The sequence below is a fragment of the Convolutriloba macropyga genome, chromosome 13 (assembly GCF_964194025.1).
Source record: "Convolutriloba macropyga chromosome 13, txConMacr16.3, whole genome shotgun sequence".
NCBI lineage: Eukaryota > Metazoa > Xenacoelomorpha > Acoela > Convolutidae > Convolutriloba > Convolutriloba macropyga.
In genome coordinates this window covers 316,527-339,117 of record NC_134480.1, presented here as the reverse complement: position 1 = coordinate 339,117, position 22,591 = coordinate 316,527, and the positions used below count along the sequence as shown (strand labels likewise).

General features: G+C 34.5%; 1 protein-coding gene across 3 annotated transcripts; it reads right to left on the bottom strand.

Moving 5' to 3' along the window:
• Window positions 1–1,508: 1,508 nt before the first annotated feature.
• On the bottom strand, window positions 1,509–21,161 carry LOC142351773 (snake venom serine protease ussurase-like). Of its 3 annotated transcripts, none has more exons than XM_075403927.1 (4): window positions 20,610–21,161; window positions 14,317–14,419; window positions 4,158–4,462; window positions 1,509–1,860 (listed from the first exon to the last, which is right to left on the bottom strand). In XM_075403927.1, exons 1-4 carry the CDS (start codon window positions 20,878–20,880, stop codon window positions 1,649–1,651), a joined length of 891 nt encoding a protein of 296 aa, XP_075260042.1. In that variant the 5' UTR covers window positions 20,881–21,161; the 3' UTR covers window positions 1,509–1,648. The 3 variants fall into 3 exon arrangements, with proteins under 3 accessions (XP_075260042.1, XP_075260043.1, XP_075260044.1); XM_075403928.1 differs by having other exon boundaries at window positions 1,509–1,842; XM_075403929.1 differs by having other exon boundaries at window positions 20,642–20,850.
• Between the last annotated feature and the right edge of the window lie 1,430 nt (window positions 21,162–22,591).

Sequence of the window (22,591 nt, the reverse complement as noted above, 5' to 3'; positions counted from 1 at the left end):
TTTTTTTTCCTTGATCAGTGATAACGTGAAATGATTGTCATTCGTTATACAGCTGCACACTGTCTCACTTGGCGATTGGCGATGAATTTGGTCAGATAGTAAATGGAGATACCTTCTCAATTCTACGTCTCCTTGGTGCACAGTGTTAGCTAATCGAAATGCAACTGTTCTTTTATTTTAGAAATTTTTTAAAATTTTTTCCTCAGTTTTTCAAACAATTAGAGGGAGTCTAGAGCGCAAGTAAAATGTTTTACATGGTTACAAATATCTTCAACTTTGGGCAACAAAACTGTTTCTATATCATTTCCTTCGAAAAATATTTTGGCATTGCAAACAACCTGACGAACAAGAGTCGATGTTAAGGTGTGATAAAGATGAAATTAATATAAGTGCTTCGTCAAAAAAAAAACTTTCCATTTTACGGAGACGCTCTCACAGAAGTTATAGAGTCGGCAACTCTAACTTAAGTGTGTTTTTACATAGCGTAAAAGCCCTTTCAGACGTTTTTCAGACCCAATATTTTCCTTAATTTTTATATTTGAATTTTTTGCCATTCAAACCCTTATACCGCCTAAGTGAGATCAATTTAGGTGAAACAAACATCACTTCTGAGTACCTTTATAGCGCAAAATCCGCTTCAGTCCGTTTCGCAACTCCAAAAAGTTTTGAAAACTTTTCACCCAAAAGTTTTGGAACTTTTTGAAGTTTGAAGCTTCTGGTGTCTAAGATAGAAAATTTTGAATTTTCGCCAAAGAACTATAATGAGAATCTGGGAACTAAGTAATTTTTAGTTTCTGCTGCAGTTAACCTTCTAAAAAACGGAAGCTTCCATTTGACTGTAGGGCGTCGGTTTTGGACCCCACCCCCTCCTTCCTACAAGACCTCAAGTCTACTAAAATCCTTATTTCTTTCGAAAAGGAAATTTGTTCAAGTTTCAGCAGTTAGTGAAGCACCTAGAGGCTACAGCAGACTGCTGTGAAACTTCAACTATTTTTGTTTTCAAAATAAATCTAGATCTTGGTCAAATTGAGGACTTGTAGGGGGTTCCGAACCAACCCCCCCCCCCCTCCCCCTTCCTCCTACAGTCGTTCGATAAATTCATATACTACTATTATGCAGTTTTCGGTAATTCTTGCCTGAGTGGCCGGAAATTATCTCTCTATTGGTACTTTCGCACGTGCGAAAATATCGAACGACTGTAGGAGGAAGGGGGAGGGGGGTTGGTTCGGAACCCCCTAAAAGACCTCAATTCGACCAAGATCTTGATTTATTTAAACAAAAATAGTTGTTGGTACGGATCGCCAATTTCACTATATAAACGCAACCAAAAATATTTACTGTAAGAGAACACGTTTTCAATAAGGTTAATTAGAAAATTTTTTTGTCCCCCCTCCGGCGTCTTATATTGTCCCCGATAAAATTTTTATGGTATGTAAGCATGTAACAAAACGGCCCGTGATCACGTGGCCTAAAAGGGTTATGCCCATTCAATAGGCTAGGAGGTTGGCATGGCTAAACAGAATAGATCACCTTTTTTTCGTCGGATACAGCTTGAAGTTTTACAAAATTTGCTTCGTCCATTTTGAATTACTGGATCATCAACTCTACTTATGAGGTACGTTTAATAAATTTTAAAAAAAAAATGAAATTATGGATTTGGGTAATTATCATGAGATATGACTGTTTGAATCCAGTTGGAGTAAAAGAAGACACTGGTAAAGTAACTTGTCCCACAAGGTACATTCGGGTTAATACTACTCGGCTGAGAGTGACTGGCGATACCCAAAACACACATTGGACTATTCACGATCTCGTCGTTGCAGAAGATGCTGTTTCCATAAACTGACATTAATGGGCTTCCTGTTTTGGTTTCATGTTGTGATTACATTTTGTTGAAAGAGTCTAACAATCATTTTTGTCAGTTGGATCCAAAAACTACATTCTGCGTGATAGGTGCGCTTTAGAATTTTTTGAAGTAGACTGAAAAATGCGCAATTTGACAAAATTAAGGGAGCAGGAATAATGTGGAGGAAATTAGCAAAAAAGGATTTTTTAAGGAAAAAGTTCCGCAAAAATGGCATAAAATTAGGTGAAAATTTGTCATCCGGATCATCTGATCTAAATTTAACCTGAGACAAAATCGTCATCTGGGTTTTACTTGAACTCCAGAGTTACAGATGTAAGTTCACCTTTTCAAAAAGTTATCTTTATCTACTCAATCATAACAAACTATCTGAGCTGGTTTATAAGGCTGATATAAGTTGTGAACGATGAAATATCAGCTCACAGGGGAGGGGGATATCTGCATACGTCTCTATAAAGCAATCTTTGAACAATGCAAAACAGACACACATAGCAGTAACGAGCAAAATTAACATTACATGGTAAATGTTGGCTATTGTATTTATTTTCCACGACTAATTTTTATGATTGAGTTATAAGCATATGTAAAAAATAGTTACAGCAAGTGAATTCAAATACAGTTCAAATCCTTAACCAATTTTTGGATATATCAGAAGCCAATTTCCACAATGAGTTTTTTTGGGGCTAGAGTGAAGAATAGTGATAATATTTTGTAACTAATTTCTGTGCCACAAGTCCGAGGCTCGATATACATTGTGGATTAAGAAGACAATTAATTTTTATGCGGTTAGTAATAACAGTGTTCACAAAAACAGATAGGTCTCTGAATCTGGTCGCAAGTAATTACAGACAAAGTTGGCGTCATAATGTTTCAGGTTAATTATATACTCAACAAAATCTAATTGACCTTCTTTCATTCTGAATACTCGCAAAAAATGTAGGCCTTTCCGCAATATGTTAGTAATTTTTTCCAAGGTCGGAGTATTTAATTTTTATAGTGGAAAACGGTTACCAAAAACAGGAAATGGTTAAACTTTGAAGCGTGTAATTGTGTTTAGGTCGAGAGCCCAAAAAGACCAATTTTTCCGACAATCAACAGTTTTCTGGAGAGTATCAGAAATTGTTTTATGACTGCGCAAAAAAATAGCAGCCATTTTTGCTTTTCTGATGATAACAAATTGATTCAACAGGAGAGGCAATGCGGCTTTTGGTTACTGTATTACAGACAGTAACCAAAAGCTGCATTGCTTCTCTGTATAGCCCCTTCTGTAGCTCCCAATCTATCCGTTTTCGAGAGATGTAATACTGAATGACACTTCTATATTCTTTAAAGAGATTCTCCATTTGTTTCAGAGGGCTCGTGAGGTTTCCAAGTTTAAGAAGTGCTTCTTGCGTGCACACACTAAGAACGAGGGTTGTAGCCTGTGGGTCTTCGATGGTACGTACCGTCGTCTCTGATTTTGTCCTCTTTCTTCTCTGCGCAACACATCGCCACAAAGGCATAACCCACGCAGTACAGGACTCAACGCAAGTCCGAATGCTGTCAGCCAGTTGTTGGTTTAGACACCATTGTCGTGGTCTCGAGCACGGGTCAAAAGATTTAATGTTGAGTTAAGTTGAGTTGAGTTGAGTTTTTTTTAAAAATAATTTCTGTTAATATACAAAACTTAGCTCTTTTTTAAAGTACTTATCTACGCAAATTTATACAGAGAAAATTTTGGTTATCTTTAAGAAACATGAACTAATAGGCAATTCGAATAGATTTTAGTTCCAAATCCCGGACTTGATTTCCTATTTTCGTCATTTTCATCAGTTGGAGGTCAATGGACGATGTAATCAGTGTCTGTAGATGGTAGAATTTAAATTATGACATCTGATTGATATCTCAATTAGATTATGATAGCTCCCAGACATTTAAAAACAAGTTGAATTTTGTGGCCACTATTTATCGACGCATCAATTGACTTCGTCAGGTAAGGTTTTTTTTGTTTTCTGGTAATTTAAACCATCGCAATAACTGCTCACCAAAGTGAAGTAGAGTTTTTCAAAAATTGGGTCGCCAAAAAACCCTTTGAAGTCGCAAAGCACATTGAAACGAACTATTTAAACTCGATACTCTAATAAATTCGCAACAGAAAATCCCAGTTTGCTGAAGAATGATAAAGTTTGATTTCATCAGAAAAACTGATGATAACCATTTTACAATTGTATTAAAATTCCTAAAAATTAAAATCTATTGACAAAAATTAACTTTTGAAACGTTTTTCTAACCACAACATGAAACAAAAATGTACCTTCATCCATGTAACAAATACTGGAACCCAAAGTAACTGCAGAAACACAAATTTGGTTCGGAGGACAAGCAAACACGTGAGGATAAGCAGTCGGAGAATAGGAAAATTTACTCTCCGTAAATTCCATTTCCATCAGTGTTAGAGAAGGAGATAGGATGTATTGTGACGTGGAACCCAAACCAGCTGCTCTCAAAAGTGAGCCCGATGGAACGGGTGCCATGCATAGAGATGCCACCCGGAATAAAGGCATGCTTCTAGCCAGGCGAAGGAGAGCGATTGTGTCGACATTGACTCGCAAATCAGGGCTGAAAATAGGGAAAAAATGAGTCGCATAAATATTATCGGTAAGTGCAACCCTAACAAAATTTTGGTCTGCTTATTATTGCGCATGAATAGTTTGAATAACTAAACTTTATAGTGTTTGCATGCATTGTGAACAAGTTAAACCTTTAGGTTTTATTTGTCCATATTTGAATATATCGAGGCATGTTTTTGCGCTCACAGCTTTTCAAGCAACCTATTAAGAGGTTTTTCACCAGGTTGATACCCAATAATTTATTTATTAATTAAATTTCTAATCTAGCTCAGGAGAACCTAGCCGATGACCTCTCTGTCTTGTCAACAAAGAGGAGAGACTTCACAAACTATAGTAAGATTTAAGAACCTATGAAAAATAACAATCCCAATGATCATATGCAGTTCCTAAAGAAAAAATAAAATATGCCGAGCAGGTCCGTTAAATAACTTGAGAAAAATTTATCAGGTACCCTAGTGATGAGTGAATTTAAAACTTGCAAGAATCTTGCAAGCTGATTCAAAACTTGCAAGATTCTTGCAAGAATCTTACAAGATATCAATGAAGGCAAAAAAATAAATCAGGTTACATATGTTTTAGAAAACATCTCTGAAGCAAATTATTGTTTATTGAACAAATTACATAACCGAATTCAATAAAAAATTTTTTAGCCCTGATACAAAATCTTGCAAGAATCTTGCAAGTTTCTTGCAAGATTTTGAATTCAAAAACAAATTTTCGACAAATAACTAGAGACATCTTGAGCCAACCAAATCCGTCTTTTTAAGATTAATTAACCTATTCTAGAAAACGATGAAAACAAACAGTTTCGATCTTCCTCTCAATTTTTAATCAAACAAATTATTTATAAAGAAACAACCAGTTGGAATACTTTGTTAATAACTCTATCGGTAATTGAGGATCTTTATCAAGTCGTAAAGAATATTCTGATCATTGTTAGTTCCGATTACCTTCCTAATGTGATCTATGTGAACCTATTTGATCCCTTTAGTTGAAAGCTATTGGTGTTAATGTCCTTGAAGTTATTTCATTCGAAAAGTACTGGTAAAATTTTGAAGTTTCATTTTTATTCTTCTTTCATTCCAATTATAGTTTATGTTCATCATACAAAAAGTAGGATTTCAAAGTTTAGAAATATGCGATTATAAAGCATGATGAGAAAATGTGAACGCCTTCAAGGCTTATTTAACTTTTTTTATTAAGCCGAAATTTCCGAGTTTGAGCGAAATCGGCCGAAGTATTTCTTTTCGAATTGAAATCTTACTTACAGATGGCACTCTTCTGAATGCATGTTGTAAGTTAACAGAAAATCTATCAAGATAGGAGAAGTTATAATTTTTAAAGGTAATCCAAACACTTGGCTTAAATAATCTCCTGAGTAGTTTATGCTACTAAGAAAATGCATCAAGAGTCAATCGAGAATCAATCTGAATGGAAGATGATTGAGTACAAACGAAGAAAAAAAACTTCTGCACTGGTTTTTTTTCGATTACAATTTTGTTTTTCAAACATTTATTGTGTAGTGATACGGCATTTTTTCAAAAAAAATAGGAAGACATTTTTTGAAAAAAGATAATGAGGAGAAACTTTAATCTTTTAGTGACATGCGGGTAGTAATAAATTTACCAATGTGAAGGTGGTAAATATCAATTATCGAGAGTAATGTCCTACGGGGAGGAGGGCTGAAACAATTCTAATATTTTGATCTATAATACCCTATTTTGGAAATTTTTGACACAGAGTACCTTAAATGGAACACACTTTGAGTTCAACGAAATCTACCTCAACAGCAAAATCTGTACAAGTTGAGATGAAAAAATGCCGGGTCGAGGAAAAATTGGAATAATATGTAAGATAAGCGGTGAAAATTGGTTTTTTTACCGCAAATTTCGTACATAATTTTGCGGTGAAAGGCGGTGAATTATTTAATTTCACCGCTATAGTAAGCGGTAAACTTACAAAAAAGTGTTGGCATTTCACCGCCCTTACATTGGTTCGAACCTCTTACCTCCTGCATGTCACTGCACTTCTTCTTCCACTGCGCCATCTCTCATTAAATGCAATTTTTTTTGTTTTTAATGTAAATCAAATTCACTCTACTTTCTTTAAAACATGCGCGGTGACTTTTGTAAGATTTGCAGATTTAGCAGTGAAATTACATGTTACAGCGGTGAAATGTGGTGATTTTTTGGTAAGTTCACCGCTTAATCTAGTGGTGAAATTACATAGATTCACCGCTTAGAAAAAAGTGTCAAAAAGAAGTAGGATTTAGGTGTAATTTTAAGGGGGAGGCTCAAATCTAACAATTTCTCCGTTACTCCCCATTAATTTTACCACATTCACTGCTGATCTCACACAATTACAACACTTCTTTTCTCAGCGGCAAATTTATGTAAGTTCAAGGCTAAGTTAAGCGGTGAATTTATGTAATCTCATCGCAATCACCGCTTATCTCACATAAATTGGACAGTTTTTTCAGAGCGCTGAATTTATGTAAATTCACCACTAAAATCAGCTGTGAAATTATGTAATTTCACCGCTACCAGGCGATGAATTTTTTTTTCACCGCATTCACCGCCTTATTTATGTAATTTCACCGCAAAATCTTACATAATTTTGCGTTGAATGACGGTTACACCTCGACCCGGATTAGGCAAAGAGTCTATTCCGCACTCAATACTTAGTGTCCTAATTTTTAAAATGCGTTCAATCATATGCAAGTGAATTACTGAACCCAACAACAGACAAGGTTAACATCGAGACCTTAATTGCTCTAAAACAAATTTATTAAGTTGCTGGGCTCTGCTCTGCCAACCCAGAAAATACTTCGCCTGCTAATGTAGATTGAGAGAAACTATGCGAATTATCACAAAAATAAACTACCATTTATGGTCTACTAAACCCCAGTGATTCTGGAGTTTTTATTGTGTCAGATCTGATAAGATGCTGATCAAAGATCTTTATCGTGTAACATCTTATCTGGTCATAATGATAAAAATTCTGCCCTACGTGAATTTTAGTCTCGTACATTCTGATGAGTTACTTATCAGTTCTCATGAGACTATAATCCAATTTTGCTGAATTGTTATCTTATAAGATCTGACAAGTATTTTATCAAATCTTGCACAATGAAAGTTCATATGGGGCCGAATTATTATAGTGTAAGATCTGATAAGACATGCTTTAATGTTTTCAATACAGCCGTATAACGCAGTCAAGTTCCTGTGAAAGTAAAAAATAATCCGTAAACTAAACATTTATGAAACAAAAAAACGTTTGTTCATTCTAATTTTGCGGCATTTTTATTCAGGGTCTCAACTATGTACTATGGTTTCACTTAGCAGTCCAAGATAGTTTTGGTCTTTGAAAATATTTTTCAGACTAGTTTGATAATCACCGCTTCAAAAAAGCTTTAAAAAAGCCCCTGTTATTCGATTAACTTTTTTCACAATATCTAATAATCCTCAAAAGTCAATATAAGATAATTTTCTCTTTGTTGCCCCGACACTTAAGTGTCCCACGCTGCAGTTTTTTTAGTACTGTTCTAAAGTAACTCTGAATATTCTTCAATTAAAAAAACATGCGATACTTAAAAATTTTTTATACTATAAGATCTGACAAAAATTCATATCGAAAAGATGAGTCCTGCCTTCCCGAATGCTTATCTTACAAGATCTTAGAAGATTCGTATAAGATCTTACACGATAAACATTTTTGTCAGGCATAATTTTTATTGTATGAGACCTTATAAGAGGAAAATTTACGGTTTAAGATCTGACAACCGTCTTATCGGATATCATAATAAAATGCATCCCCTTACAGGTTATTAGCAAGAGGGTTTCATGAAAAATTTATCAGATCTTACTTGATAAAAATTCTGAGAAAACTGGGGAGTTAATAATAAATTTAGATTGATAGTTCGCTTGAAATTTTTTCCAGCTTTGTCAGCTTTGATACTATAAAATCTGGTTCGAACTGAGAAGCGTACCCGGGTTGACCAAAAATACCATAAAAAGTACCATAAATTGTATCTTACTCACTATAGAGCGGACCGGCCATGTATGGTCCATCAAAGCCAAAAAAAATGTTTATGATCTTTCTATGTTAAGTAAACTTCCATATGAACATTGAAAACTTGTGCACCAAAACGTGACAGTTTAAGAGGAAATAAAAATTTCAGCTGCGAAATTTATGTTTAGCGACCTAATTTAAATCCATTCTTGTGAGACAAATTGAACACTATCAGAAATTATGAAGCTCTCATCTTACTGACATTGGGCTATTTTCAGCTAACATACTTTGTCAAATAAATTTCACTTTATGTAACTTTAAATTCAGCCAAAAACAATTAAAATTTATTATTTTATTTATTGCAACCCGATGTTTTCTATTTCGATCAAATGGAACAACTACAAATAGAAAAACTAAAGCTTTTATTCGACCATTCTGTTTTTCCTCCTGGAAAAATTGTAAGGGCAAATCTCAAAATGTTTTTTAATCTACTGCAACAATTCCAATAAACAAAAAATAGGACGAATGGATGGGCACAACGCCATAAATACTTCAAAATATTAATATGCAGTGTTGTTCAAAAGTTGGCGTTCTTCAGTTCTTGAACTCTGTCAATTTTCATGTGTTCTCATTTCTTGTTTGCTTTGAAACTGTCCTACAAATTAAAATTTTGTAGTAGTTTTAAAAAAAGTGCCGCTTATGAATTCATTGTAGCGCATTACATTCAATAGTCTAGTGCAGGTAAAGAATTCAACAAAATGAAATTTAATTTAAATTTTGAACTGAAATAATACAGGAATTATCACGTATTTATAGTACTTATCAATGCCAAATTATACAGAGAATACTGAGAATAGTTTAAAATACTTCACTTGTTTGTCACGTGAATCAATCTTAGTTCCGAATCCCGCACGCGTTTTTCTATCTTTCTTATATTTATTGAGAATCAAATAAGGTCCTGGTGCAAACGAGTTCATCATTTGGAGACCAGTGGGTGTTAGAATCAGGTTTCAATGGCTGGGAAATTTTACTTCTGACAACTGACTCATAGGTAATTAAAATAACGATAGTGCCAAGACAAAATTAGAATTAAGTTCAGTTTTGAGACCATTATTTATCGACATAGCAATAGAGTACGTCAGAGAGAAAAATTCGATTTTCGATTATTCAAGTTTTATTTTAAAAAAACTTCTAAGATTCTCGATGTTTTTTTGAAACCAATATATCCTCCCTCCTTTTTAAGTAGAATTGTGGTGACAGATTCTCCAAAACTACTTGGTTGCTTTTTATTTCCTGTTGATGTGTGTGAAGGTTCTGATGATTCAGGCTTTGGTTGCTCTGCAATTGATGTTGCCGCAGAAGTCTATTCATGAATCGAAGGTCCCTCATCTGCGTTCTGAACTTGTGATTCTGGGTCGTAATATGGTCTCCTCCACTGTTTGTTCAGTTTTGACATTGTCCTCGTCTAATCTGGCAACTTGATTGTTGCTCATTAGAATAGTTCGTGTTTTCAGGCTGTACAAAGGATCTGTTCAAAAACATTCTGGCGATAAAAGTTGCAGGAACTGTCTTCCTTTTCTATCGGCCTTGAATAGAATGTTTTACACAAATTAACATCTGCAATTGCTGGTAGCATGAATCTTCGCCCCAAAAGCATTTCTACTGTAGTTTTGCCCCTCGTCTCAAAAGTGTTGCAATGTCTCAATGATGCTCTTTGCAGGAATGCTGCACAAGCCCGATTCATTGTCTGAACTGCTCTTTCAGCCAGTCCATTAGCTCTTGGATGATATATGGGGCCTTCAAGTTACTTAATGTCCGTTGTTTGCCAACTTTTTCACATCACCACTGAAAATTTCGACAACAAAATTAGATGCTTAAGTGTTAGGTATTCCGATTTTGGCAAAATTTTATTGCCGTTTCTTTTAATTGTTCATGGTATTCATTTTCTCATTCAAAAAACTTCTATGCAGCCTGAACTCCCGTCAACAATTGCTAAGATGTCAGCTTGATCCCTAACGTAACCCCAGTCCAAACCATAAAGAGCGGTTCCCAAACATCGGTTTCTGGTCGCGTAGAGACTCTTTTCCCATTCTAGGCCCGTTCATTTGACAAATTTTACATTTACTAAGAAAATGTAGAACATCTTGAGTAATGCCAGGCCACCAGGCTATCAGTCTGACTGACGCTTCGGTTGAATCTTCCCGGGATCTTCCTTATGCTTTTGCCAGAACTAAATATTTGAGCTTGATTGGACAGGGGACACAACACCTCCGAGGATAATTCCATTGTTTATGTGCAATGCATATTTGTGGTCTGAATCCTTTTTTCTGCTTCAGAACATTTTTTCCAATTGTCAGTTAAATTTTGTTTAATTATATCATGGATTAATCTGTTTATTCCAAGCCCTATTCTGATTTTTGTTTGGGTCATCAGGTCAGTTTCAACCAAGTAAATGTTGTTGATTGCGAAGGACTTTCTATCGCTGTCGGATTTGACTTCGTCATAACACATTCTGCTCAAGGCATCAGCGTGGCGTGTTTGCGCTCATTTGATGAACAACAATTCAAATTTGAAAAACCAGCAGAGCTGTTGCACGTCTCCTGATTCTAGCTGATATCGCCTTCGGGTTCTCCTCACCCCGTGAAAAGTGATACTTCAAAGGTTTACGATCTGTCTGTAGGGTTAAATTTCTTCAAGAAGGAAATATTGTAACCACAATAACAATTTCCAATGCTTCCCATTCTCTGTCTGAGAATTTTTGTCTGTCAAATGATTAGGTTTCAGGATGTTATGCTTGATTGTCTGTTCCAGCTTCTCTGTGAACTTGTCTTGAAGAGGTAGTGGTATTTTTCTGGCTTTGCAGAACATTCGCTGCGAGCCTCTTATTAACTTCACGTGGGTTTTGTTACCTTTCACAGCATATTAGTGTTCGGTTGTGATGTTGTTCTCACTGTGCTTGGGTAGAAATGCGCTTCAAAATGATGCAAATTCGATTTTAGGCTGCACAACTGCTAATTTTTTTTGTGTCTACATGCTTCCGTTACAATCAACATGTCAAGTGAATGGTTCCAGAAGCGTCAATTGATTGCTGTCATACACACCAAGATTACCTATTTTACCATCGAACTGAGATTTACCGAGCTCAGTCCATATTTTGTTTAAAACCGTTGTGCCATCTGCAGCTGTGTTTACTTCTAGTTTCATTTTCAAGTTTTTTTGTGATATATTCCCCTGTCGCAGACATTCTGAAGCGTTTTTGGTAAAAAGATGCTTGCTCTGAAAAACTATTTTCTTCTGCACAATGGTCATTTTGTTGTTAATACTTACCTCAAAACCTGTTAGGGTTTTCTGCTACATATTTTTCAGAAGTGTTCCATTTTTTCACAGGTGGTGCATTTTTTTAGCGCTGCACAAGATTTATCAAAATGTGGTATACCTCAACATGTAGAGCACACATTTTTTCTTTTGTCAACTGCGAATTTTTCGTTTGTTTTCCGAAATGTCTTTTTCAAATTGTATCTAACTTATTCTTTCACAGTAAAAGGTTTATTAACTGATGAAGAGCTTTTGAAAACCATTGCATAATTTTTCAATTGTAGAGTGTCATTTCAGCAAGGGACATTGCTGAGTTTGCTTTAATATCGTCTTGTTGTCAAAATTTTGTTTCAAGTTTGCTCAATCCTGCAATAATTTTCATTTTCACAAGTTCCTACTCGGGATTATTAGCTGTTTTGAAGTTTTTGCAACCACAAAAGCATCTAGTGGTTCCCCTACACCTTGCAAAACTGAGAGATATTTAGCGTTTCAGTATGTACTTCCTTCTCCTTTGGAGGCAATATAATTTTAATCGATTTTCTGATGTCTTTAAAACTCAGTGTCTAATAACTTCGTTGGTCTAATTCAGCTCCCAAATTAATGATTTGCTTCTTGTCCTCACACTCTCAGAACAAGGTTCGTTACCTGTAGTTCCAATATGGTATCCTCTGTGGTTATTTTGTCCTCTTTCTTCTCTGCACGACATTTCGCCACAAATGAAATTATCCATGCAGTACAGGATTCAGAATTCTGCAGAACCCAACTCTGTTGGTCGCTCGGTGATCTGAACACAATTTTCGTGGTTGGTAATTTGATTCAAAAGAATTTAATAATCCGATTTTTAATTAAAACTGGAACAGGAAATAGAGAAAAGTTAGCTCCTATTTTTAGTACCTATCTGAGCAAAAACACTTCACATGATTCCCATGTGAAAAAAGATAGTATCTGATTCCCAGATTAGATTTTCCATTTAGTTGTTTTTGATGAGAATCATCTTTGGCCCTGGTGCAATCGATTTCACCATTTGGAGGCCAGTGGATGTTAGAATCACGTTTTTATGGCTGGGAGAATATAACTTCTGACTACTGATTCATAGGTCAATAAGATGATGACAGCACCATGACAAAAGTAGTATTGGGTATAGCTTATGGACATAGCAAAAGAGCTCGTCACGTAAAGTTTTTTTCCAAAACTTTACTAAAATAACTTCTAGGTCTTTATGTTATTTTGAAACCGTCACAAAAATCAACTACTCGGTGCTTACAAACTCGATCGCATGGGGTGACTGTTTGAACGGGACGGTCTTAATTTTTGAGTCAAATTTTTCTTCATGAAAAATAATAGGTTCAGCTTATCTCTCGCCAAAAAGGTTTGATTTATATTCGAGTCGAAATTCGGCGAGGGTACTTGTAACATTTAATAGTAATTACATAGCAGTTATCAGTTACAATATTACATAATAATTACCAGTTATACAACAAAAGTATGGCATTATTGTGCTCAGACTTAGTTTTGGCGTATGAGTAGTTTTCAGACTATACAGGATAAACTAAGCCTGGGCGAACTCTCTGACCTCAATATAATCATAATGAAGAAATACTGCACATAAAAAACTAAGAATATTCTGAAGACACGATGTTTCAGAACTGAATTGAGTTTTTATTCTTGAAATATGCTGGTGCAGTGCTGAAATGCTTTGAGACTGAAGTCCGGGAACCTTTTCAAAATACACCAGTTTCAGATGGAAAGCTTTTTGAGTGTTTTTAAATTTTGCACCAACTATTAAGGCGAGAACGTATGCTACGACCATTACTTTAATGTAGTTATACAATAAATGAACTCATAATAAATTTTTTTGTACAAATTTTATGAATATGAATATAGAAGTTAGTCAGGAAAAGAAGCTACACAAATGAACGCACGTAAAAGCACAAAATTCCGATAATCGCTTTGTGTATGAACGCAAGCACAGCGTGAACAAGCAAATTTTTTGTCTGCGACCGTAGCGTGGGTAAATTTGGAATTTATTTTACCCTTTTTCGATGAAAAATTAGGATAGGAAACTAACTTTAGTTGCAAGAAGCATTTAGCATCTATCGACATATTCAAAAGTTACAATTTTGAATATGTGTGTTCAAAAACTCCTGAATATTATGTTGCTTTTTTGTAATCAATAGAACACATCGATTTTTTTGTTACCTAAAAACTTCACAAAATAGTTGGTATTAATCAATTGTAACTTTAAATTAATAAACAAAACAAAAATGCAATTGTCTCCCTCTCTCACTCCTTGCATACTAGGTTGCTGAAACGCAAGATTCTCTTGAGGAGCAAAACTTCAAACCAAATGTTGTAACAATGATAGTGTCGTAAAGTTTGCAAGTAGCATTATACCAATTCAATGTTGACACTAGTTTAGAAAAAAACTGTTTTTCCGAAAAAATCTTTGAACAGTGAATCTCCAAAATGAGTTGAAACCAATAATTGAATTAAACCAGCTCCTAAAAGTTTGCCTACCTTGAGGGTGCTATGATGTCCAAGAGGCGGTACCTTCCCACTCCAGCAGGTATATTGGTTGAATGTTCGAAGTGACCCACCTCAACTAGGATATTTTGAAGAGCTAAAACGACATTTTTTCCGAATAATTTATACCCTGCTTTTTTAAAGAAAAAATCAATGTGATAAAAAAAGGCTGCCGGTCAATGAAGTTGAGAGAGGTCGAGCTCAGTACAATTAATAAGAGATTATTGAAGCTCTTTCCAATAGTCGGTCAGGATTATTTTACATTTATGGCACGGTATTTTGGGGAGTTTTATTAATATTTCTTGCCTGCATGATATACGTACAATCATCTCGCAAAATTCTCATACACATCAATAGTACATTATATCTATTATGTTAAGACATTTTAAGCAATTAAGAGCCTTAAAATGAAAAATAGGATCAAGTAAATGTGAAAATGTACTTATTTTTGGTTATAAGCCACTTCACAGAGTTTTAATCCATTTGTCGATGAATTTTACGATTTAGAGTTTTAAGATTACGAAAAGGAGGGATTAAACTGCAATTAATCTGCTGCATAATTCTTCGCGAAACGCACTTCCATCAAATAAGTTTTGCGTTGAAAACTGAAAAAAAAACTTCCAGTTTGAAAATGACAATTACTGACTGGAATTTCGATTAAGGGCATCACCTCTTCGTCCGCGAAGTTAGAAAGTACTCTTCATACGCACAACATATTAACACAGAAACTGTGAAATCTGTTAATAAAAACAATTAAATTTACTTAAAAATTTGGTACCGGTAGACGCCCTTAATGGATCATTATCAGAGATGACACCTTTGGGTAGCAAGAGCTACAATTGAATTTTTGAGTTTGCTTCAGGTTTTTGTGGACGACGGGGACAACAGCTCTTCAGTTATGTTCACCTGACGACCGCGCTTTGCGTATTAAAAATTCGATACATTAACCGTGGAACAATGTGATAGAAAAACCTGTGTTTCGTCATTTCAACTCAAGGATAACAAAAATTGTTCACAAGAGCGTGTAGAGCGACTTAGGATTTCTTATGCTTCAAAAAAAACTCAGGTCGAGGTTTGCTCAAGAAATTACCCGGGTCCAGACCGTCCCAGACCAAAATTGCCTCTGATCAGACCCCTCCAGACAGAAAGTGGCCCTGATCAGATTCAAGTGCGCTCAACAGTTTCTGTGCGCTCAAGGTGCGTTCAAAATTTGCTCTGATCATACTCAAGCGGGCTTCACAGTTTCTATGCGAAAAGACCTGCTTTCCTGATCAATGGTTACATCAGTAGTGTTTATATCATAAAGGCATTTTAAAAATCATAAATCATCCGTTAAAATAAATGAGCAAATTGCAAAAACCTTAAATGCGTAGAAACGCCTACAAAACGCTGCAATGCAAAATTTTTCTATATTCTATATAGAAAGCTGGATTTTAAACTTGACACTTTGTCTAACAAGCCAGTTTGCGTGACTCTGATCAATCACACTTAAAATTGGTTCTGATCAGACACACTAGCGCTCGAAATGTTCTCTGATCTTGCGCTTAAACCGTTTATGATAAGACCGAGTTGCGCTCGAAACATTTATGATCAGACTCAAAATTGCTCGCACTTTTTATGATCAGGCCCAGTTGCACTTGGACCGTTCATGATCAAAACCAGTTGCGCTCGAATTGTTTATGATCAGACTCAAATGCGCTCGAAATTGTTTATGATCAGACTCAAGTGCGCTCGAAATTTTTTATGATCAGACTCAAGTGCGCTCCAATTCGCCTCTGATCAGACTCAAATGCGCTCGAATCCGCCTCTCATCAGACTCAAGTGCGCTCGAATCCGCCTGTGGTCAGTCTCAAGAGCACTCTTGCGCTTGAAATTGCGTTCAAGAGCACAATGACAGGCATGCGCTCGAAGTGGTTTGAACCAAGGGGATTTCGATCGCACACCTCGACGTGGGAATTCAAAATCACTTTTGTTTTTCTTATACAAAATTGAGTGTTATTTTAGGGATATTAGTCAGAAGTGATTTAAGGTATTAGCACAAACGATACTCTCATTGTAACAAAGGCTGAAAAAAGGTTAATACGTGTTGTTCATGACAAGACATTTTGTTTGCCCCAGGTTTTGTCCTTGTGAGTAATCAGATTATAGGCAGAATATGAGTACCCGGATGAGCATTCCTGTAACCACATAAATACCATTTATGATTCAAGGCATAAAACATTTCCTAGTATGGTCTATACCATAAATACCATATATCATCTTTCCATAATTACTAAGAATCAAATTCCGTCTTTGTATGACTAAAAGGAACGATTCAAAAACCTTTCATTCGTGAAGTTTTGGCAAAAACCAAAAAATGATTTAGTACGCTAACTAAAATGGCTCTATTTTTGTAACAGTAAATGCGTCAGCTTTTGATTTCTAGTTTAACCTTTGTTCAAACTTATTTGTTTGGTTCAATTTAAGCATAGAAGAAAAATGTTATGTCTTCGTATGATTGTTAGAATTCCATAAAATATTTCATTACTGAGTATGATCAATAAGATTCTTTTATATGTTCATCCCGGGTACCATTTTTGTCTTAAGTCACCCTGCCTCGACCCAACACCAGTCCCCTAAACTTATTAGACAAAAAGCTGTCAGCCCAAATGTCAGTTTTCTGTTACTTTTTTTCAAATGTAAATTATTTACTTTATTATTAATTAATTACTTTTTACTGAAGAATATTTAACCATGTGGTCTTCTCAGAATCGGAATTGTATCAATTTGTGCAGAGAATCATCAACTTGTAATTTAAAATAGGTTACCATCTTTTGACTGAATTTCTTGCGAAATAATACCTAAAATTATCTATTTCACTTTGATCAACCCTTTGTTGAATGCAAAAATTCTCTGCAACCAATTTCAAGATAGATTAACGCTGATGTAAAAAAAACCAGTTCTTTCGTCTGCACGTTTTCTTGGATTCATATTTTATTTGTTATTGTAACGTAGAATTAAAGACTAAGCATTTTTTAGGAATACCTTAACTTAGTGTTCAGAGACCAGGAATAGATAGAAGACTACTACCTCTATCAGGTGCTACGTAAAATTTGGGGTATACGATGGTATAACAAATCTGTTGCGCTTTATTGTTGCCTCACTACTTAGTAGGGGGAAGGAACTATAAGTGCAACAGTCTATTTTTTGTGCATTCAATTTTGGCTGATTGCTTTCTTTGACATACAAATTCATGACTAGTATCTTTAGAAACCTCATCGAACGAAGAATTGTAATTTAAAAATAAAATTTTCTATTTTCTTTTTTTAGAATATTTACTTATTTTTAAATTTTTAGTGGAAATTCACTATTTTACTGTAAAGTTGTTCACTTTTAGCGCAATTTTTTTTTACTTATTTCAGATATTTTTGCCAAATAGTTTATATATTAGGAAAAAATATCGCGCTGCTTTTATATTTGAACAATTTTTTAGATTTGAGAGATAATTTATTTCACATGCGGCAGTTTGACTGCTCTTATCGCTGTTTTTCTCTTGATCTCCTGATCTTCTGCAAAAAAATTATGGCAGATACATGTGTTCTAACAGTGCAAAGGTACTAGTGGTCGAATGGAATTATTCTCTGTTGTTTTCAAAAAAAGAGATTTTTAGATTTTGTGAAATGGTACCGTTGTGTTTTCTAAGGAGGCATATCTGAAATCGTTTATCTGGAAAAAGTAAATGATTTTCGATTTCCTCCACCTCTTTTATCGTTTTCAATTTCGGCTAATGCTAATGAACGACAACGCGTTCGGTTTTTAATAAAACCAAGTAAAACTTTTTAATGAATACCCATGGAGTCAAGCCACAAAAATATCAATTTTCCACAAAAACAATATGAAAATTGACCTATGCCTCCAGAGAAGGCTCAATTGCCTTTATTTGTTGTTTTTTTCTTATTTTTGATTTTGTCACGTTGTCACAAAAACAATATGAAAATTGACCTATGCCTCCAGAGAAGGCTCAATTGCCTTTATTTGTTGTTTTTTTCTTATTTTTGATTTTGTCACGTTGTCGCTATTGCACATCAAGAAACAAGTCCTGCCATTTTCCATTACTAAATACTATCAATACCATAATCTGTTTCTGTACAACTGCAGTTGCTGTTTTCAATGCAAGATTCCGCCGTGTAGCTTTGAATCAACTAATTTTCAATAACTTTTTTCATTTCAGCGAAATGTCGGGTTTTTGTTTTTTTGCCATATTTTTCTCACTGCTTTTCCCCAAAATTTTTGTATTTAGTGATAAATAGCTTTAAAATGTTCAACACAAGAAAAAATTTTAATTGAAGCCCACATTCTTCTTTTTGTAGAGAAATGAGTTTCTTTTGTTCATATTTTTTTGTTTATTTACGCCTCAGGTGATCAGCTTAAACAACTATAAAAAATTAATATTACCAAAAAAAGACAGATAGCATAATTTCTTCATCTTTTTTTAAATTTGGGCTGTAGACCTGAGCTCGTATCTTCTTATTTTGTAGATGTCTGTTAAATGTCCAAGTTTTGTTCTTTCCGCTATAACTGTTTCTCTGCCTTTCCGCAATATTTTTGTTTTTTCGGATAATATTTTGTAAAATTGTGCAATTTTAAAAAAAAATTTTGAAAAAAAATTGACATCGCTACGTTTCGAAGAAAAGATAGCTTTTCTGAGTCTAGACTTTTTTTGTTTTTTTCGTCTTTTATGATATGTTTTTTAATGCTGATGTTACCTTGAAAAAGTTCAAAAGCTTGTTTAATGCGTTATTTTTTTATTTTTCAGTTCCAGACCTTTGCTCGCATCTTTTTCTTAGCAGTTTTCTTCTGTGATATTAGTAATGATCATCATCGTGACAAGCGTTAAGAAGTCAATGCGTGATTTTCTGCTAAATTCTAACACTCTTCTGCTGACGTTGTGTCCTTGACGTCATTTTTTGCTACTTTATGTGTATGTGTTTTCCACGCGACCAATTCCGCGGCAAATTTATCCAACCAACCGTTTTTCTGCTCGATAAACTGAATTATTAGAATTATTATTTTCAAACTAAAATTGGAATATCTAACTCAGTTTAACTTTTGTTCTCCTTTTCTAAGAAAAAAATCGGACTGGTAGTAATCTAGCCAGTTTACCGCTCTGATCGATAATGAAAATACATCAAGTTTAAATTACAAAGCTCAATCTACCCTTTATTATTTTGGTTTCATCTTATATTTGCTTGATGTTTGGTGGGTAATTCAGCCAAAAATTTGGATGGTCTGAGTCGAATCATTATGTGCAAATACTTAGTACCAAGCCCGTGTTTTATATTCATCAAAGTTTTATTAATCAAGGTTGTTATCATTGTGCCAAAATCTTACGATTTTGACTATTTAAACCTTTCTTAATTCGATTCATTTCAAAAGGAGCTGTTTTTTTAATTGAACAGCAATGGCAGTTAAATAATTGGCAAATTTTGGAACCTAATTGATCAAAATAAAAAAATACAGCAAAATCTAAGTTTCGAGTCCCATTTTGGCATCTTAAATTAAAAATGTGCTCTTTTTTTCCAATGAATAAACTGTTTTTTGATATAGTTCAAAAAAATGTATCATCATTTTTTGGTAGTCAGAATAACCCAAGTACCAATGAAGATAATCAGCATCGCTATTTTTCTCTACAAACAGAATGTTGATCTTCACGTGAAATCCGTTCAATTCGATCATAAGTCTTTTAAATTGGCAATGCAAATAGTTGGAAAAAACGATTGAGGCACGGTTAAATTGAACAGAATTCACCTGGAACCCCACTTGCTGCTTTTTCTCCTTAGTTTCTCCTTAGTTAATTTTACTTTTTCTCAAGAATTAAGCGGTATTAAGAAAACTAAGAAAAATAAGCTTCTCAGTCACTTAATAAAGAATTTATGGAATGCGAAAATAACGTTTTTAATAAAAACGGTCCCTAAAAACTGGATACTTTATGTTCCTGTAATTTGAAACATTGATTTTGTTTAAAATGTATATTATCGCATTTGTCACGCTCTGCTTCGTACATCTGAACAAGGTGCAAAATTAACAGAATTGAACAAAAACTTAATTTTAATGAATTGTATGGAAAGTCTCTCGGCTTAATAATTGTGGATTGGAAGAAAATATTCAGATTTGCAATTGCGGCTTCCATGGCTTTTAAGAAGTCTGGCATCTATTTATGTTCTCAAGTATTTCATAAATAGTTTAAGCTGATTTAGCTGACTGAATTTTCTAAAAGCAGCTATTTGTCATATAGTTAACGAATTTACCCGCTATGTCGCCGCGAACATGGTTCACACACCTTGCAACTGTAATAACCCAGTTCTTATGGACCACAACACCCCCACAGAATTCGTCTTCCACATCGTCCGTTCTAATTCTGGCGAAATAGGGAATGTGTGACGTCACAACGTTACCGTTGATAATCAGTGATACGAAGGAGCGTGATAAACTGTTCTCGGGTTTGAAATCGGTGAAAGTTGGTGCTGTGTTTCGTGTAAGCGTTGAAAATATTATTGAGATAAAAATATTGAGCATCATTTTTCATTTTAAAATATATACTTAAAGGCGGACCAAGAAAAGCCAAAGAAAAAAGAGGATTTCACCAAAATGTGGCAAAAAGAATTGACAAAAAGTGGCGGTTTTTTCAAATTTTTGGGAAATATTTTAGCAACTTGTGAATAAATTCCCTTTTCAAACCATTTCAACAACTGTTACGTGTAACCATGCTATCATGGACAATAGCGTGAATGAGAAAATCTGGTTTAATCTGTAAATATAACAAAGACAAAATAATGTTCAAGCAATAGAGTTTGCTTTCAACTGACCAGTAAATATATCCAGTAGCAAATATTTACTAAAGGGTACAAAATGTCACCAACTTTGCAGAAATTTTGCGAGTCAACATGAATTTGTAACATCGTTCATAAAAGGTATTAAACTTTCCAATTAAGAGAAAGAAATTCTCGAATAGCGAATCTCATTTTTTTTAATTATTACTTTCCAGCAAAAAGTTTTCAAGTATTGATGAGCATTTCTCCAATGAACTACGCTTCATAAAATCAGGACCAAAAAAACTTTTGTTCAAGTCCTAAAACTTGCCAGAGTTTTCCCATGTCTTGCCAAGAAATGTCCAAGTTTTGACATATGTTAAGTAAAACATCTAAACGTTTAAAGTTTTCCTATATTTAAATTCTTCACATACGAAAAAAATATCAACAATCAAATTGATTTGGTGCTAATCAATAGCCAAACAGTTCTTTAACCAAACAAATAACACCTGCTTCCTCTCAAAAGATTTTATTTTTTTTGGGATAATCGGCAAAGTAGAGAACTTAGGAGTTTGAGTCAAAACTTCGATATATGGAGATAATTTTCTTACCTGATATTGGCGAAGTAATATTATTGGACAATGACTTCTAATTTTGATCCGAACCTTTACTTCAAAATTTTCAAACCACAAATCTATCAGTGTAGAGTAAATATAAATTTGGACATTAATTCGACCTTCCGAACGTTAATGATGATCATAAACCAAAACACCAATCCTCCATGTAGATATCGACGAGACGTTCTCAGGTTGGAAAAACATTTTGTTAAGTGCAAACAAACTGCACGGGTACTTTCCATGTACGGCAAGGGGAAATGTGTTCATACTTAAGGTGTAAATTAACCCATATCAGCTAATCGATATCTAGATGGATCTGTATAATTTCATACTGATAAGGACTATAAATACCTGTAAATTTTTGTAAATTTAGGCCATTTTGAATTCCGTTACTATAATATTTACATTCTTGTAACTCGTGCTCGAGACCACGACACTTTGAGTTGAAATTTGAGGTTTGGAGAAACATTTGGCAAGTCAATACTGAGTGTCTGAGTGTCATTGTTTAACAAAAACTTATCAAACTTTCAACTTCTCTATGAAGACAACCAACGTTCTATCTTTGCGAATATCTGATTTTCATACATCTTGGTCACTCTTACACAAACAGGCTGCATTTTGTATGCCTTGTTTTCGCAGTTACTAAAAATGGGTGCATCATATTTTTGTGTTAACAAAACAAAATAATCTATAAACTTCTTTATTTGCGATAAGTATTGACAAAAGAATTCAATGCGTTATTATTATAAAGGTTTTGTGCATCAGCATTCAATTGTATGATTGTAATCTCCTCAAAAAACCAGCAGAGGACATAAAATTGAGTATTAATATTTCAGACACTTTCAAATTCTGTATCAAAAAAAT

Bases quoted from the DNA above. Each gene is read 5' to 3' on its own strand.
- LOC142351773 (XM_075403927.1), bottom strand. From the start codon at position 20,880: ATGATGCTCAATATTTTTATCTCAATAATATTTTCAACGCTTACACGA. The intron at 14,420-20,609 runs GTAAATTCGTTA...ATGTCGTTTTAG, and splicing joins TGTTCGCGGCGACATAGCGG to CTCTTCAAAATATCCTAGTT. The intron at 4,463-14,316 runs GTAGGCAAACTT...CCCTATTTTCAG, and splicing joins GACATCATAGCACCCTCAAG to CCCTGATTTGCGAGTCAATG.